The sequence below is a fragment of the Silene latifolia genome, chromosome 8, assembly GCF_048544455.1.
Source record: "Silene latifolia isolate original U9 population chromosome 8, ASM4854445v1, whole genome shotgun sequence".
Taxonomy (NCBI): domain Eukaryota; kingdom Viridiplantae; phylum Streptophyta; class Magnoliopsida; order Caryophyllales; family Caryophyllaceae; genus Silene; species Silene latifolia.
The window spans coordinates 53,713,592-53,732,138 of record NC_133533.1 but is presented as its reverse complement, the minus strand read 5'-3'; the positions used below and the strand labels follow the sequence as shown (position 1 = coordinate 53,732,138).

The window sequence follows — 18,547 nt, the reverse complement described above, 5'->3', positions numbered from 1 at the left end:
TAATCTCAACTCATGCACATGTTATGTTTGATGAAATGCTAAGCCTATGAATCCTTGCATTTACTATCATCTCCTATCTTTTCATTGAGACTTGTAAGACATAACCCAACTCGAGTCTCATTAGACCATGCATGTTGTTGAGTAGGGAAGATTAAGTCGACTTGTAGGTGTTGTACAATCTAATCGATTCGGCTCCGGGACCCAAATTTTCCTAGGATTGTAAGATATAACCCAACTCAATCCATCACAACAATAATTGCTTGCTTATAATTTGAGAACATGTTTGTATGATCGTATCCCATGATTCCCCTATAATCCCATGACACCCTAGTGCTTTTTAATCAATTGTTTACATCTTTCCTTTTGTTGCTTGTTTATTGCCTTTATTAGCTTAGAATCATCAACCCATTATAATTGTGACAACCCCAAGCATAACCATAATTAGATTGAATAATTTGAGTAACCACCGTCCCATGGATCGACCTCGACTTACCACTAGCTAGTTGTTTGTTGAGTTTTATAAATGTGTTTGATTGGATGAGCGACGACATCACCCACATCACTTGGGGTAATCCAAAACGAGTTATGACGTTCTCCCAAATCACCTTTCTTACGGCCGCCGTGGTTTTGGCAGGTACTGCGACAGCTTCGACCCATTTGGTGAAGTAATCAACGACGACGATCAGGTACTTCCTTCCTCTGGAGGCCGTCGGAAACGACCCTAATAAATCCATCCCTCACTGTGCAAATGGTAGGGGGCTAAGTACTGGCTGCAAGTCTCGGGAAGGTGCATGTATCACCGGAGCATGCATCTGACAATTCTTGCACTTCTTGGTCTTAGTTCTTGGAATCTTCAAGCATGGTAGGCCAGAAGTAGCCGGCTCAGAGAGCTTTGTGGGCTAGCGTTCTTGCCCCCATGTGATGTCCACAGATGCCTTCGTGAATCTCTGTCAGTATGAGCTCCGCGTCGGCTGGGCCGACACATTTCAAAAGTGGTCTTATCACAGACCTTCTGTATAGTTCTCCTTCAAACACCACATACCTTGCGGCGATCCTTTTTATCTTCTGAGAGAGACTGCGGTCCTCCGGTAACTCTGTTGTTAGTTTGTATTTCATTATCGGAGTCATCCACGTCGTCTCGGCTTCTATGTCACCCACCATGCCGACGGTCTCAGTGATGCTTTTAGCATTCCTGATATCCACCAGCACGGTTCGGCTGACATTCTTGATGGTTGAACTGGCAAGTTTTGAGAGGGCGTCGGCTCGGTTGTTCTCGGACCTGGGGATACATTGTATTTGGAAAGATTTCAATTTTGCAGTGTCTGCTTTTACCCTTTCCAGGTATCTCACCATTCCGTCGTCTCGAGCCTCATACTCTCCTCTGATTTGATTGGTCACTAGGAGTGAATCTGTCTTCAACACAATGTGTTCCGCCCCGGCAGTTCTAGCTAGCTCGACTCCAGTTATCACCGCCTCGAATTCGGATTCGTTGTTTGAGGCCGAGAAGGTAAACTTCAAGGCATACTCAAACTCGTCCCCGTTTGGGCTGATGATAAGGATGCCGGCTCCTGAGCTGTTTGTCGTAGAGGACCCGTCGGTATATACTTCCCATACGCCGGGCCGTGATTCTTCTTGATATGTGCACTCGGCTAGGAAGTCAGCAAGTGCTTGCCCCTTTATTGAGGGCCTCGGCCTGTATTGGATGCCGAAGCCGGATAGCTCTACTGCCCATTTGATGAGCCTGCCGGATTGTTCAAATTTTTCCAATGCTTTCTCCAATGGTTGGTCGGTTAAGACCGTCACGGATGTGCGTCGAAGTAAGGTTTCGATTTCCTTGCGGCAACGACGACGAAAAAAGGCGCTTTTTCAATCGCGGGTAATTTCTTTCGGCGAACAACTGATGTATGGTGACAAAGTAGATTGGGTGTTCTTTGCTTGTCTTCTTCTCTGATGATTACGGCCTTGACCGTGGCCGAGGTAACCTAATCTATGTATAGATATAGCGTCTCCCCATCATCGGCCTCGGGACGGTCGGGAGAGTTTGAAGATGAGCTTTCAGTTGCCTGAAAGCTGTGCTCTGTTCCTCCCCCCAGCTCAAGTCTTTATTCCCCTTTAATACTTTGAAGAATGGGGTGCTCTTGTCGGCTGACCGAGAGATGAAACGGGCGAGAGCCGCCATTCTCCCAGTCAACATCATAACCTCTTTTCGATTCCTCGGCTCCGGTAGGTCCAGTATTGCTTGGACTTTTTCTGGATTGGCGTCAATTCCCCTGGCGCTGACAAGTACGCCGAGGAACTTACCTGCCCGGACACCGAAGTTGCACTTCATTGGGTTAAGCTTCATCTTGTATTTCCTTAGTGAACAAAATGTTTCGCTCAAGTCGGCCAAGTGCTCGCTGTCAGACTTGCTTTTTACAATAGCGTCGTCGACGTAAGCCTCGATGTTTCGCCCTTTTTTACCTTGAAACACTTTGTCCACCAGCCTAGTGTAAGTTGCGCCAGCGTTTTTCAAACCGAACGACATCATTTTATACATGTATGTGCCGTGTATGGTGATGAATGCGCACTTAGGCATGTCTTCTTCGGCCATGAATACCTGATGGTACCCTGAAAAGGCGTCGAGCAGGCTCAGCATAGTGTAGCCTGCCGTTGCGTCTATTAAACTATCTATTCGAGGCAAGGGATAGCAATCTTTAGGGCATGCTTTATTAAGATTTGTAAAATCAACACACATCCTCCACCCCCCTGATGACTACTTTACCATTAAAACATTTGCTAGCCACTCAGGGTAAGTACAAGGCATGATAAAGCCCGCCTCTAATAGTTTGTCTACCTCGGCCTTGATGGCCTCATTTTTCTCGGCCGAGGAGTTCCTCATCTTCTGCTTGACAGGGCGAGCGTTGGAGAGTACGTTCAGCTTGTGAACGATCACCTCTCGGCTCACACCTGGCATCTCGGCGGCTGAGTACGCGAAGACGTCTTTGTTCTTCCTCGGCAGAGTCCGGAGGTCGGCTCGAACTTTGGCTCCAGACCGACACCGAAGCGATTCTGTGCGCCCGGGTCAATTTCTATTTGTTCGCACTCGCCCCCTCGACCATGCCGTTGTTGTTGGTGCTCATCGGGTCACTCTCCCGTCGTAAGGATGGGCTCTTCCCCTTTTCGATTTCTTCGCCACTTTGAGGGATTGCATGTTACACCCTCTGGCAGATATTTGGACATTGACAGTTTCGTCTCTCTCGTCCTTTGAGACGAGCTATTGTGCCTCCCCCCGGTCCGAGACATACATCAATGTCAGGGCCCGGATGGACATTACAGCATCGGCCTCGCTCAAAGTAACCCGGCCTATCAGAACGTTGTAGGCGGACGAACAATCAATGACCACGAACTCAGATAAAACGTTTTTGGCCGCATAAGCCTCGCCGAACATCACCGGCAACCTTATTGACCCCAGGGGCACCAGGCCGGCCCCAGAGAAGTTGTACAGTGGGTTGGTGCAGGGGCTCAAGTCTTCAATCTTCAGGCCGAGGTTGAGGAAGCATTCCCTGAACATGATGTTCGTGTAGGCGCCTTTATCAATTAGGCACCTCTTAACCAAGTGGTTGGATATGTCCAGGTGGACCACCAGCGGGTCGCTGTGCGGGGCTACGACTCCTTCGTAGTCTTTCCTTCCGATGGTTATGTCGGGGACGGTGGAAGCGGGGATTGCTGTGGTGGGCACAAAGTTAATGGCTTGGTAAAGCTCATTTAGGTGCCGTTTGTGCCCATTAGCCGATCCTCCGTTCTCGTTTCCTCCGATAACCACCTGGATCATTCCCATCCTCCGGAATACGATTTCTGTTCGCCCCCGGAGCTCGTTTCCGGGGCCCCGCCACGTACTTTGCCGAGGGCTCCTTTCCGGATCGGCTCCTCGATGGCGTTCTTGATGCGAAACGATCGTCGGTCTTATGACCGGGCTGGCCGTGGTAATCGCAAAATTGGTTTGCGTCGCCCTCCGCCCTCGTCTTGGGGGTCTTGCCCACTTCGCCCTTCATTCTTGCTCGGGCATAGACCTCGGCCGTGATTTGACCGGGGGTGAGACCGTGATACCTCTTACGGGTGTATGGTCCCGAACTCCCCGGCGCCCGCCGAGCTCTGTTTCTGTTAGATTTTTCAGGCCGTGACCGATTCATCGCATCACGGCGACCTTCATCGATATTCTCCCGGCGGCTCCTCCTTTCCCGGTGCCCGGCTTCACTGTGGCCTACCCAGTCTTGTGGTAATCCTCCACCTTTACGGCTTGTCCGCCATCTTTCTCAAGGCGGAGTCCGGGTTGAGACCTCGCACTTGATCGCTCATTTTGAGCTCGCCTTTCGGGAGGCCTTTCATCGGTGCGAAGGCCGCCGATTCGGTGTTCGGCTCGCGGATCTGCGAGCTTTGCATCGAACCTCTTCACATAGCTTCGTAGAGACTCGTCCTCCCCTTGTCGGATAGTGAGCGGTCCGATGTCTCCACGGCCCTTCTCTGTTGCGGGCGTCTTGGGCTATGAAGTTATCCCTTAGGTCGGCGTAGCAAAGATATCCGAACCATTAGGCGACCCCTTGTACCAACTCGGGCCATCCCATGCAGGTTGTTGGGAAGACTCGGCACCATACCTCATCAGGCTGTTCCCATACCGACATGTAAGACTCGAAAGCCTCGGCGTGGTCGGTAGGGTCACTGTCCCCTTTGTATGATAGGGACGGCAGCTTTAGTTTGGTTGGCACGGGTACTCCGAGGACGTAGGGACTGAGGGGCTGTCTGACCACGTGTCGAATGACGCGTGGCGATCGGCTCCTCGTGACCCTAGTCCGGCTTCTCTCCGCGTAGCGGGAAGGGCTTCTTGTCGCCCGACTTTGGAGAGTCGGACTTCTTTCTTCGTATCTTCGGGGGTGGCCTCGTTGCCGCGGCGACGCTGTCCTCCCTCGATTGGGGGAAGGACTTTGGTCTGCCAATATATATTAAGATTAGAAGAGAATAATAGAAATATCTAGAATATAGACGTAATATTCTTTACATGCACATAATTTGAAAATTTTAGGAATTTATCAAATGCATCGGATTAATAGTCCTAAGTCACAAGCAAGACCGTCTGTTCTTAAAAAAAGGTAAAATGAGAGAAATTTTTGTGCGAAATGATGAAATGTTGAAGGAGTGATCAACAGACAACAGGTGTGATGAACTGTTAGAATGGAGTGGTGGTTAATTAAAGCTGCAAAATAAAGGGAATAAAGTTGTTGGGAAATCCTAAATCTTTGTCATATATTTGTAGTTTTGTACTATTGCGTACTACAGTTAAAAATTTTTCAAATAAAATAATGTTTCTTATAACGAACTCTACTATTCATAGTTGGCCGGTTATCTCTTGCGATACACATTCAATCTCTCCTTTTTTTCAGTTGGTTAATGTGACAACCTAGGTAGCACCAAAACGGACACGGATACGGACACGGATACGACACGGACACGTGATACGGCATCTCATGAAATTTAGGACACGGGACACGGTATTTAAATTTAATAAAAAAAAATATTTTATGGTTTTAAATAACCTATGATTTTATTTTTGTAATGTATTTGATTCTAAATTTAATGTATTGATACTAAATTTAGGTAACTGAAGGTAAAATTCAACCTTAACTATAACTAATTCTAATTTCGCACCCAAACCCATCTTCTAGTCAATCTCTTTTGAGAATTTATTCCTCGTGTAAACTATAACATGATTAGGCGTGTGTCCGACGAGTGTCGGGTGTCCGGGTGTCGGACACGGTGTCGGACACGGGACGGCTAATTAGGAGGAGTGTCGGTGCTACCTAGGTGACAACTAGTCAACTACTATAGATGTTCATAAAAAACTATATTACCTCATATCCTGAGGAATGCTATTGATATTCTCCTTTCAACCTTTCTCTATTCTTTTTTGCTCATAACCGATAAAAGTAATTCCTTTCAACTTTCTCCGACCTTCTCTGCTTATAACCGATAAAAATAATAAGGTGGAAAGCATTCCTCCCATAATTTACGGAAATGGATCCTCTCCATTTCCTCTTTTAAACTCATTTAATAATATTTTTTCCACCAAACCTCATTATCCCTTTATTTTTACCCATAAATTTTGAGCCGTTCGATGATGCCAAAATACGATCTGGACCATCGAAAGCAAATGGCCTCTCCATTTCTTTTTAGGAAATGGAGAGAAACTCTCCTCATAACTTATTACTCCGTAATTAAACCTGGGCGAACGGATTAATTAGCTCGGAGTCTGGTCAACTCAGTTCATGTCGGGGTCATTTCAGATTTGCAAGGATTAGGGTCTTGGCCGAGTCATTTCGTTTTGTGTTGGCTGTTCTCAAGGGGCTAACGACCATTGTGCGGTAATAAACATTTAGGCTGGTTTGGATAAGGGGCGGTCAATTCGGGTACGGGTCGGATCAGTTTTGTCAAGTCTATATGCAATAGTGGAATGTGGTGCTGAGCCATTTTTAACATATTACCTCCAATTCAACAAGTTCATTACCCTTTGTCTAAAAAAAACAAGTTCATTACATTTTTGGAAGTATATTTTTAATAAAACGTAAGAATATGTTGAGTAAGAGGAAATAAGGTTTAAACTTGACTCACTTTCTACCCTATTTTGTATTTATAATTAACTAGACCTAGAAGAGGAGCCACGTTTTCACCAAAGTACTATGGTGACACTGTGACAGAAGCAAGCTCAAGAAGACATAATCTTAGATCAAATTAAGATTATGAATATGAAACACACAAATTAGTTAATTAAGATGAAAATCTTTTATTGTTAGACCATCCCCAAGCAAGGTCAATTGCTAGGTCATAACCTTGCTTGGTCACACTAATTACCACTTAACACAAAAATTAGGATGACCTTTGGAGCCAAAAGGTCAATTTGTGACCTTTACCAACCAAATTGACCTTCCTTATGACCTCCTTCATGACCTAGTGAAAATGAGGTGGTGTGTTTTTATTGGGTAGGAGCAAAAGTAATAGGATGAAGGAGAGTTTAGTTAGGGAGAATAAATGATAAATGATTGGAAAAATGAAAAATTTTGGGGAAATGGAAAATAATTAAGAGTAAAGTATAAATGGTGACCTAATTAGCATGACCTTTGCTTGGGGATGGTCTTAAGAAAAAAGCTAACTTTATTGTACTTGTTCAACATCTTAAAACAAACTTTAGATGACGATTCAACTTTTGTTGTAACGTATGTCTCATATTTGGTAGATCGACTTTTCGTTCAGATAATATTTGTTTTGCTGAGTCTGGTAATAAAGAGTTTTAGATAGCTAACTCATTTGGTCATTTGGTTGTCTAATCTAACTCAACTTTTCATAATTGCGCCGAGAAAACGAAAAGAGCCGAAAAAAACCAAACATAATGCATTTTGTTATCATCCCGCGTTTTAAAATAAAAGTATATGTTTGGAAGATATAACATCAAATTTAATTACTCTCTATAACACTATTTATTTACCTTTCATTAGAAATACCTCTAAAAAAAAGGTAAATAGTCGAAGCGGAAAGAGTACTTAACAACCGAACTGTTATTCCAACCATAGTTACCATACTCAAAAGTCCAATAGGCCAAAATAGTTACATCTATCAGTAAATTTAATCTAACTGGCTTGATCTTTTCGATCGTATAATAAGTCATACTTCGTAATATTTGGAGAAGACAACCAGCAGGAAAATCAAACGGTGTTCTTTATACCATAAGTCGGTCTCACATTTAAGAACATTAATTTTTCTCATCAATTATTTCTCAAAAATTTACGAGCAAACTATTACATCTTATGAAAACATTTTTCCCAACGGGTCTAATATCGTAACTGTATAAGATTCGTAATTCTTACCAAAAAAAACTTTCTTCAAATTACTCGTGCTTCCTCTGTTACAGTTTCACATCATTTACCAAGGAACAAACAAATTCTCCAATTTCTTTTATAAACAGCAACAGTACCTTCAGAAAATGATTGGGACGGAAGGAGTAATAATTAATTGAATTAAACAAGCTTCTTTTTATATTACTAATTCATAAAGTAAGTTCTCGTGATAATATTATAGCTCATCAGAAACCAGATGTGAAGCTACCGAAACACAGTAGCCCCTGCTGTACAGAAGAAAGCTCAATAAAACCTTACCATGTCCATAATCTGTTTTTGACTAGGGATAAGTTCAGGCTATATATGTAAAAGCATTACATCATCGAACACCTTTTTGTGTTCTGGTTTCCCTATACAGTAATGTGCTTACCCGAAGATAGAGAAAGATTCGAAAGCAGGCCCTGTGAAAAGTCGTCATGATGTCTTGACCACCTCACTGATCTCCATTGATACCGAAAATTCTAACCTTGTGCATGTGTGGGAATTTGGCGATGACCAAGATGATCACTGCAAGAGTGTTTAAGAACAGCATAGGATGCTCGTAGTCGGTTGTATGAGAGGCTATCAGGTACCTATCATCAATTTCGGTAATTACTCAGGCTACAAACAAAAAATACTCACATACATATATATATATATATATCCAAAAATAGCGAGGGTAATCCATCAATTTTGCCGTAATATGCAGGAAAACAAAAATCCCAGAATCTTCTTCTTAAATTAAGATTCGATTTGAGGGTTTGATACTTTTAGAAAATTAGGATATAGTCACATTACAAAGCTGAAAGGAGACCTTTCCCAGCCTCACCATCCTACCCATCTCGATTCAAAATGAACCACGAGGTGGAACTAGAGAAAGAAGCTATAAGGAAAGCAAACTGGCAATATCAAACTTAAACAGTACCACGTGCCAAAACCAGCAGAAAATTTGGCAAGGCCACTAAAACACTACATAAAATGTCTACAACTCTAGATCACTGAGCAGAAGCACGAGGAATCCCGTGCTCAAAGATTTACATATGAAATTATACAGCATAAGACCATACAGCACTTCAAAACCATCAATGGCACATCCAGATGCAAACAAGTAACAAGAAATACCCTAAATGCTACGGTGCCTTGCAGTTACCCTGCAGTTCACACTGAAGAGAAAAATAATATACAAATTTAACATGACAATCCTTGGGGGAATACAGGAATATGAATGACAGAAATGTCCATTAATGTCAACGAGGCGACGATAGAGCATCACATTGGAAACTATGATTTGGGACCCTGTTAAACAATAACTTAGCTGAAGGTTGAATTCATTCATAGTGTGCCAGCTAAGCTTGAAAGAGGATCTGAGACACAAACATCATGGTTGCCCTGGACAAAAGTATCCTCACACAAAAGCGATAATTCTACATATTAGACAGTTATCGGTAGAATCAGCTACAGCTCAGTGTTCTAGTGTTCTAATTACCTGCTATCAATGAGTGTTAATATAGGAGTATCACTAATTGCAACCATCACGATCATAAGTTGGGATCTAGAATACGTTTTACTTTATTTTAAATTAATAAATGATAAAAAGAATTCATACACAAAGTAGTATTTGGAGTATTTAGTAAATAATGAACTGAGGAGCATAGGAATACCCTTTATCTAGGTCACTAAATACTTATAGGTTTTTAATAGCGTTATCTAGCAAAAGACAATAGCGTTATCTAGCAAAGACAGACGTAGGACTCCACTGTTATGAAGTCTAGGTTTAAGGCTTTAAACTCATGTGATCTATCAGGTTCAAATTGTTTCACAAAATCAAGGCCATTGTATCCCACACTACCAACCAACTACTTTTAAAAAAGAGAGAACAATAAACGATTGTCCAGCATCACCGATGGTATCCATTTCGTTCAACTGAAGATTTCACTTAATTGCATTTCATCAAGATAAGTTGTCCATAAAGTACTTACAGCACCACAGGTACAACAGTCAGGAATTTTCTGTTTCGAGTAAGCTGCTTGCCATTGTCAATCTGCTCCCACCAGGTCAAACGATTATATATTCCTTGATCTTCAGAAAATGGGGTTCCTTTCTTCCAGTGGAAGAAGTGATAAGTCACCTGAACAGAAGCACATAGATTTGGCCATTAAAAACACGGACAAAAAATATAATCAAGAGAAAAGCACGCAAAGAATAAAATTTACGCTACATTCATCACATAAAGAATAGTGTGTATATGAAGTCTCTTAGGACTATACGTCAATTCATAAGTGCTTCCCTGACCCAACATACAACTAGAAAAAAACCATCTCTACCACATGAAATCAGACATATCTTTCTAACCCTACAAAGCTGTTAGAAGACACCATAACTATGTTTTATCAGCAAATTAGTTTGGATGGATGCTGTATAGACACGACACAATTTAATTTAGGCCAAAGAAAGATTTTTCCGTGTGACACACTAACATGAATCCATGTCGGACACTTACAGCACTCTATGTCACACAGCTGTAGGTATGATACATGCATATACACCTGTTTGACAATAGGAGAAAAGAGGATGGTGTACACGAAGTTTCATCGTAGAAGGAATTTCAAAATACAACAAGAAACATTATATAGAGACATTATAGAGCGCTTCATGGGTGTTACTATTTTGAGGCAGAAATTTTAATGGAACAGTGCTCATTTGTTTGATCAAGAAACTGGAATTTCAAATGATTTTCCATTTTATAGTAATTAAGTTCCTTTCCAAAATTTATTTGAATTCTTAAAATGTGTTCAGTAACAAGTATTGCGACTAAACAAGCACGATCAAATAAACAATTCTCGTGTAGTCATAGACTCATAGTAGACACTTGTGAATCCATATCCTTAGCCAGAACACTAAAGTTGCAAAAATAAACACCTACAATCAACACATAAAATGTATTATCTCACCCAAATCATACCCCCTTCTAACAATGCACACTTCTCGATCGCAACCAATTATCCAAATCTAACTACCGCGAAAAACAAGCAGCAGCTAAGGCAACACTCTACCACAGAAATTCCACTCCTCCATTATTGGTAAATGGCCCTCTATAAGCATTAGCTACACTCACAAACATCGCTTTCTTTAATCCCAAATTCTCATGTAAGATCGTCTTATATAATCATATATGGTAAATCAGCTTTTTTCTAACTACTTTCCAATTCAAAGAGACTAATCATTTTTTCATACATAAGCCACCAAAACAAATATACTACACTTCCACCACAATACAATTACCATACACCTTCTCCACCATCAAATACAAAACTACGAAATTCAATCATCCCAAAACCATCCAATCAGTGGCGGAACTACGGGAACTAGCAGAAGCGATTACCCCCGATCAATTACATATAACATATGACATTACTAGTTCGCCCCCCCTGAAATTTTCCGTCCCCTAACTATAAATTCCTGGTTCCCCACTGCATCCCATCATCATCCAAACCAATTGATCACCAATCAACGAACTAATTGACACACAACATCATGTAACATATGAAATTACTAGTTCGTCCCCCAGAAAATTTCCGCCTCCTAACTAAAAATCCTGATTCCGCCACTGCATCAAACCATCATCCAAACCAATTGAACAACAATCAACCAACTAATATAATTAACACAAAACACCATTAAATTCAATTACCAACAAACCCTAAACTACAAAAATCAATACAAAAAAGAGAGATAGAAAGCGTACAGCAAAGTGAGCAAGATTGACGATAGTCCAAGCCATACCAGAAGAACAACGAAAGATAGAAAGAACAATGAGCCATGAAAACAACAAGAACAATATATATGTCGTCCATACTCCTGGATATGTAAACCAATCTGTATTTCTGTTTATATCTGATGATGGCATCGCCTTCACGTATAAATTCGCCATTTTCCCCCTTTTTTTGGGTTAAACCCTAATTTATGCGAAACCCAGAAATTAAAATTGAATTTCTGATAAAGGGTATTTGATGGATTTTGATCTTTTTTTTGGAGGAAAAGGATGAATTTGAATATTCGATGTTTTGTGTTGGAGACCTCTTTGTGTTGATGTTTTTGTTGGAGATGGTGAAGTGTGATATGGGGAGGTGGATTAATTATATGGGGTTTCTTGATTTGTACATATCAACTGAATGGATGAGACTAATTTATTATTTTATTGGTGTAGATCCTTAACCATCTTCTTTTTGTGACCAGTATCTTAGACAAAAACGATTGTTATTTCCCCTATATTTTGCTTTTGTGTTATTTACCTAATATAAATAGCATTGTACCCTTTGTAAACTTAGAACGGATGTGTAAGGCCCTGTTCTTTTGGACTTAAAGTTGCTGAACTTAACTTAATTTTTCTGAACTTAACTTAATTTTGCTGAACTTAATTTATTTTTCTTTGAACTTTTAAACTTAATTTTCTTTGAACTTAATTTTCTTTGAACTTTTCTCGAATCGAACTTTTCTCGAACTTAATTTTCTTGAACTTAATTTTCTTTGAATTTTCTTTGAACTTAATTTTCTTTGAATTTTCTTTGAACTTAACTTATAATAGCTTAACTTTTCTAAATTAAAATAATCTTACTTAAATTAACTTAATTTAATTTCACTTACTACTACTACTACTACTACTACTACCAATAATAATAATAATAATAATAATAATAATAATAATAATAATAATAATAATAATAATAATAATAATAATAATAATAATAATAATAATAATAATAATAATAATAATTCCCTTCAAAAAAATAATAATAATAATATTTAATAATAATAATAATATTTAATAATAATAATAATATAACTAAAAACACAAATAAAGATTATAAAATACTTTATTTATATAAGTTAATATTTTCGTACACATTACCTAATACATAAAAATAAAAAGTAAATCATATTACTTTTTTTTTCTCTTTCTAATCATCTAGCTCCATATTATCATCTTCCTCGTCACTTTCTTCATCTTCATTTGAGCTCACCCCGTCAAATCCATTGCCTCGCCAAATGTTCTTGACTATGTTATTTCGCACCTTGTACATAGCTTTTTTCCGCTTCTTATCAAACATGCCTAAATCTTTTGTCCCTAGAACGTTCTCATGTTGTATAACAGGTAGCCCATGAGTGTGCATCCGTTAAAATTATGAAGCATGAAATTAGAAACAATAATGGACATTTGATACTTAGGTGACATTTGAGGCATAACTTTTAACACCTTCCACCTTTTTTTCAATTGACCAAATGCCATTTCAACTTTCATTCTCAATGACGAATGTCGGTAATTAAAATGCTCTAACATACCTTCGGGGGATAGGTAAGAATTCGGCTTTAAATAAATTTTTTTTGGAAAAATTATATAGAATAATAATTAATCTCGGATTGTTTATACAACCGATTTGAACGAAAATTGTATCTATTTTTTAAAACTCGTCAATATTATGAAACTTATTATTCTGCTTAACTTTTCCGAACTTAATTTTTCTTTGAATTTTTCCAACTTAATTTTCTTGAACTTAATTTTTCTTGAACTTTTCTCAACTTAATTTTCTTGAACTTAACTTAACTTAATTTTGCTGAACTTTTCTGAACTTAACTTAATTTTGCTGAACTTAACTTATAGAGAGTGACTTTAAGTCCAAAAGAACAGGGCCTAAGTCACAAATAAGAACTTGTGATTACTTAATGGGAGATTGCTTAGCCTCAGGGATTTCATTTTCAGAGATTTAAGGTAAGGCAGAAAGGTTATGTAGGTATGTCCAACTACCTAATTTAGTCTACTCAATTTTAGTCCCTTTTTGAGTTTAATTAAGGGTTCACTTATCTCGAGAGTGTTGGAATCACATATACTGGTTTTAAAACCGTGCAAAATTACACGGGTATGTATTTGGGTCGGTATTAATATTTTTGGATGGTTTTTTTTTTTTTTGCATTTCTATTGTAATTATCTAGTTGGTCTAAATCAGTGATCTACATAATTAATGTTTACACTTCTTTCAAATGCGTATTCAAATGGAATGGTTTAAGAGGAAATAACGTAATATATTATTGTAAATAAAATTTGCGTGGATAAAAAACTTTACACCCCGAATAAAGAAATATAATTTAATAATCTACTTTAACATATGCAAATTATTCTAAAAATTGAAAAATTTCATGATACACTACATTAGTAGTCGTAGTAGAAGTACGCATATCTGAATCACAAATTAGAATTTTCAAGCCTTCTTTTCTTGTGACCCTGGAAAGTGTCACATAAAGTTCGCCATGACTAAACACTGGTCTTGGAAGATAGATGCTGGCCCGAGATAAAGACTGCCCTTGACTTTTGTTTATCGTCATCGCAAAACAAACAACGATGGGGAATTGCCTTCTTCTACTGAAACGTACGGCAAATCTACTGGTGCCCGATGGAGTAAGTGTTAGTCGAGCAATATGCACTATATCACCTTTATGACTACCAGTTAAGACAGTACATCTTATCACGTGTGCCCCAGGATCGAGTCACAATTAGTCTCGTGCATTACACAACCCACGTGAATGATCAATGTTTCGCAGAAGCATCACCATAGCACCGACCTTCAACCTCAATTGGTGATTCGGGAGTCCAGCACATTTTATACTGTTGAGGAATTCAGTAGAGTGTATGTCACCGTCACCTGTACCTCTGTCATCACTACACACCTCATCATAGCTTAAATAAATTCTCTCATCCTTTTTAATAAGCGACAAAACATATTCATTTACTGATTCAACAATCTCGTGAATATAGATAGATATTAGGATTATATTAGTTAGTTTGGGTATAGATAGGTATTAGGATTATATTAGTTTTAAACCCGTACAAATTTGCACGGATATGCTATTTTAAAATTTGTTATTGTTGAACCATATAGCTTATATGTTTATGTTTTGATGATGTCAAGGTATTTTATATTTTATATACTTGTTGCGCGTAATCGTTTGTCTACGTGTTTTAGAATCAACTTAGTACAAGCAAGCGACAAAGGAGATTGTGATGTTAGTATGAAATGCTCAAGCCTCTATTCAAGATCAAACGATTTAAATATTCATTCAAGATTTATGTGAAGACGAAGTCCGTCTAAGGATTAATCAAGCTTGGATGATGACGTAGCCTATACTCGAAGATCTCCTTGAAGATTAGAATAGTATAGGTGATTATCTCGTAATGATAACCAAGAATGAGTTTTTTGAATTGGTAAAGTTATAGCTTTATAACTATAACTGTTCCGGGTGTAATTCCAGAGCAGTTATTTGTTACCACCCGTGCTTGTAGAATGACGTCTCTTGGTTAAATCCTCCTTTCGGTCTCCTGAAACAATGAACAAACTGAGGGCTCGGCTTTGGGCCGAGCGAACTCACTCCGACGCTCAAGTCAGTAAACTTAGAGAGGCAAGTTGTTGTTACTTGGCGAAGTATATATTGTAGAGAGATAAGGAAGATATTACCAGATTATGAGGTGTTTAGGTTAAATTGTGGATCCTTTCCTCAATGAGAGTTGAGGAGTATTTATAAACTTTCACCTTTTGTCACGTAGTGGCCAAGTGGCCAAGTGGCTAGCAGGTGGAAAGACTGATCTACCCTCGGCCGAGGGACCCATGGCAGGCCGGCGGGCCCTGTTGACTCGCCGCCGAGGGGTCTTGGATATGAGTTCGCGGATGTGTGCCCCAAGGCTAGTTGCCCAGTAAGGGACCAAAGAGACAGCCGACGGCTGCGTCGGTTAAAATTTGTCTAAGTCGTTGACTTGCTTGTGGATATCTTTGACCTTGCTCAATGTGTTGACTCGGTCAGCGGGTGCAGAATATGCCCCATCAATAACATTACTAGTAAAAGAGCTCAATGTTATAGCTCCCCTACTATAACATTGAGATGCTGAGTTTATTATACACGACTTATAATGTTTCAAAAATTGTTTTGAAAATTGTTTAAAGTTTATTTTAAATGTTTTGATAAAAGTATTTATTTAATTAAGCCCGGTTTAGTGCGAATTTGGTTTTATGTTGAACGTTGATTAGTGGTCTTGATGGGTCAACTTATGAGTTGGATCATGCTACTAATTGGGGTTTCAACAAAGCCTCTTTTAAAACCTAAATTCTAACTCATATATTGAGCTAGGGTTTGCACGAGTCACGAGGCTTATGAGCCGTGACATCTCGTGTTACCTAAGGTGTATTTGGTAAAGATTTTATTCCATATTAATATCTTTACATATCTTATATATCTTACTTAATATATTTGTTTAAGATATTCTTGTTTTAGGAAATCTTATCATATTTAGAATTTATAGTAAAGATAATATTTGAATAGATTATATTCTATCTTTTGGAATATTCTTTATTATCTTTTAAGGCTTTTAGGAAAGAAATAATAAAAGATATAATTTGTTAACATATCTTTTTTATTCGGCCATTAGGGTTTGTATAAACCGAGTTGCCCTACTCTTTTCTTCCTATAAATACTTTACTCTTTACAACATCTAAAATAGAGACCTTAAGCATAAAAATTAATTTTAATTTTACAAAGCAAACCGTGTGTTTTCAAGCAGAAAAACCGATTTGTTATTTTTGAAAGGTCGTGTGTTTTCAACTCGTATGCTAGTTTTATTGTTATCGTTATAAGATAATAGTGCTTAGTTGATTTCTTACTTTTTCATTAACGTGAACCTTTGCAAGAATCATTAGTGCTTTCTTATTAGCGTAAGTTAGACACTCGAGTATTTAACGGTACTCATTGAGTTACAGCTAGAGTTAGTTGTACGAGTTGGGTTAGTAAATTTGTAATCCGTAGAAAGGTACTAAATTTATTAATCGAGAATAGTGGACGTAGGTTTCGACTTGTGAAACTGAACCACTTCAAAAACCGTGTGTCTCCTCGTTCTTTCGTTCTTTTGTTATTTCGTTTTACATTCACTAGTTGATTAGTTAAAGTTTAATCAATAAACTTTAAATAATCAATTACATACACATAATCGAAAAAGCTTTAAAAAGTTTTAAATCCTCAATTCACCCCCCCTCTTGAGTATTTTGGATCAATAGACTTTTCAATTGGTATCAGAGCCTCGTGCTCTTGATTGCCTAACCGCAAAGAGGCTGATCTATCTTGTTTTTCATTTATCTTATCGTTTTATATTCCGGTGCCTATCACGTGATAAATGGATTCCAAATATCTCAAGTGTCCCGTCTTTGATGGGAAGAATTATGGATTGTGGAAAAACATGATGACTCACTATGTGAAAGGTCATGATTGGGAGTGCTGGAGGATTATCCAAAACGGACCGCACAAAATCCTTGTTGCATCCGAGGAAGGCACTACCTATGAAAAGAAAGAAGAGGACTATATCGAGGCCAATTACAAGAAGGCCGAAAAGAACTCTAAAGCAATAAGTCTCCTGCAAAACGGAATGACTTCTACAGAGTTTGATCGGTTTTCTTCATGCTCTACGGCCAAGGAGATATGGGATGGACTTGAATTAGCTTATGAAGGTACTTCCATTGTTAGGAAGCACCGAATAGATTTGCTTATGCAAAAATATGAGCTATTCATTATGGAGCCTAATGAGTCCTTAGATAGTATGTCCACAAGGTTTTCAAGCATCATAAACGAACTGAAAAACCTAGGTAGGAAATTCTGTACTGAGGACATTGCTAGAAAGGTTCTTAGGAGCCTGACTAAGAAGTGGCGTGCTAAAGTCACTGCAATGGAGGAGTCACGAGATCTTGAAAATCTATCCTATCAAGAACTCATCGGTGCTCTTATGGCTCATGAAATTACTCTTAACAAAGATGACGTTGAACCTAGCCGAAATAAGAGTATGGCTTTAAAGAGCGAAGAAGCTGACTCTGAATTAGAGGATGAGACTGTTTTGTTTGCACGCCGCTTCAAAAATAAAATATTTCGAAACAAACAAACAAAATCATCCTACAACAACAACAACAAGTCATCCAACAAAAAAGTTCTGAATCAAAGTCGTCCTTCGCAAATAGAGGTTGCTTCAAGTGTGGAGAATCTGGTCACATGATCAAGGATTGTCCAACATGGGAGAAGATTAAAGACAAGACAAAACGTGAGAAGACAAAGAGAGAATTCAAACAAGTTATGATGACTTCGTGTTGAGGAGACCTTGACTCAGAAGATGACGAGGAATCTGAAGACGACGAAGTGGCCAACCTTTGTCTCAGCAGCGTTATTCTTGATCTAATCTCCGATAGCGATGATGAAAGCACAAACTCTCACTCAAACTATTGCTTTCTCGGAGAATCAGACGGAGATGACGATGAAGAGGTAAGTTATCTTGAACTTAAAAAACGCGTTAAGAAATTATCTAAAAGTGCTTTAATTGAATTCTTTGAACAATCTCTTGATAAGTGTCACGAACAGGACTTGGAATTAAAAGATCTAAAGGAACAGATTCTCGAAATTGCAGAAGAGAATTACACTCTGAAGGCCAAGGCTAAGAAGTTAAAGTCTAAGGTTACAGCTGAAAAAGCAACAACGTTAGACTCTACTATGGCTGAAAAGAAGGAATTAGAGTCCAAAGTTATAGCTAATGAAGCTATAACTTCTGACCTAAAGCTTGGCTGGTTTGTTTGGAA

The 18,547-nt window shown here is 39.0% G+C and overlaps 1 protein-coding gene across 1 annotated transcript; it reads right to left on the bottom strand.

Annotated features, from left to right (window-relative positions):
- Window positions 1–8,034: 8,034 nt before the first annotated feature.
- LOC141596860 (uncharacterized) lies at window positions 8,035–12,179 on the bottom strand. Its single transcript, XM_074417119.1, has 3 exons — window positions 11,644–12,179; window positions 9,878–10,026; window positions 8,035–8,491 (listed from the first exon to the last, which is right to left on the bottom strand). Exons 1-3 carry the CDS (start codon window positions 11,827–11,829, stop codon window positions 8,353–8,355), a joined length of 474 nt encoding a protein of 157 aa, XP_074273220.1. The 5' UTR covers window positions 11,830–12,179; the 3' UTR covers window positions 8,035–8,352.
- Between the last annotated feature and the right edge of the window lie 6,368 nt (window positions 12,180–18,547).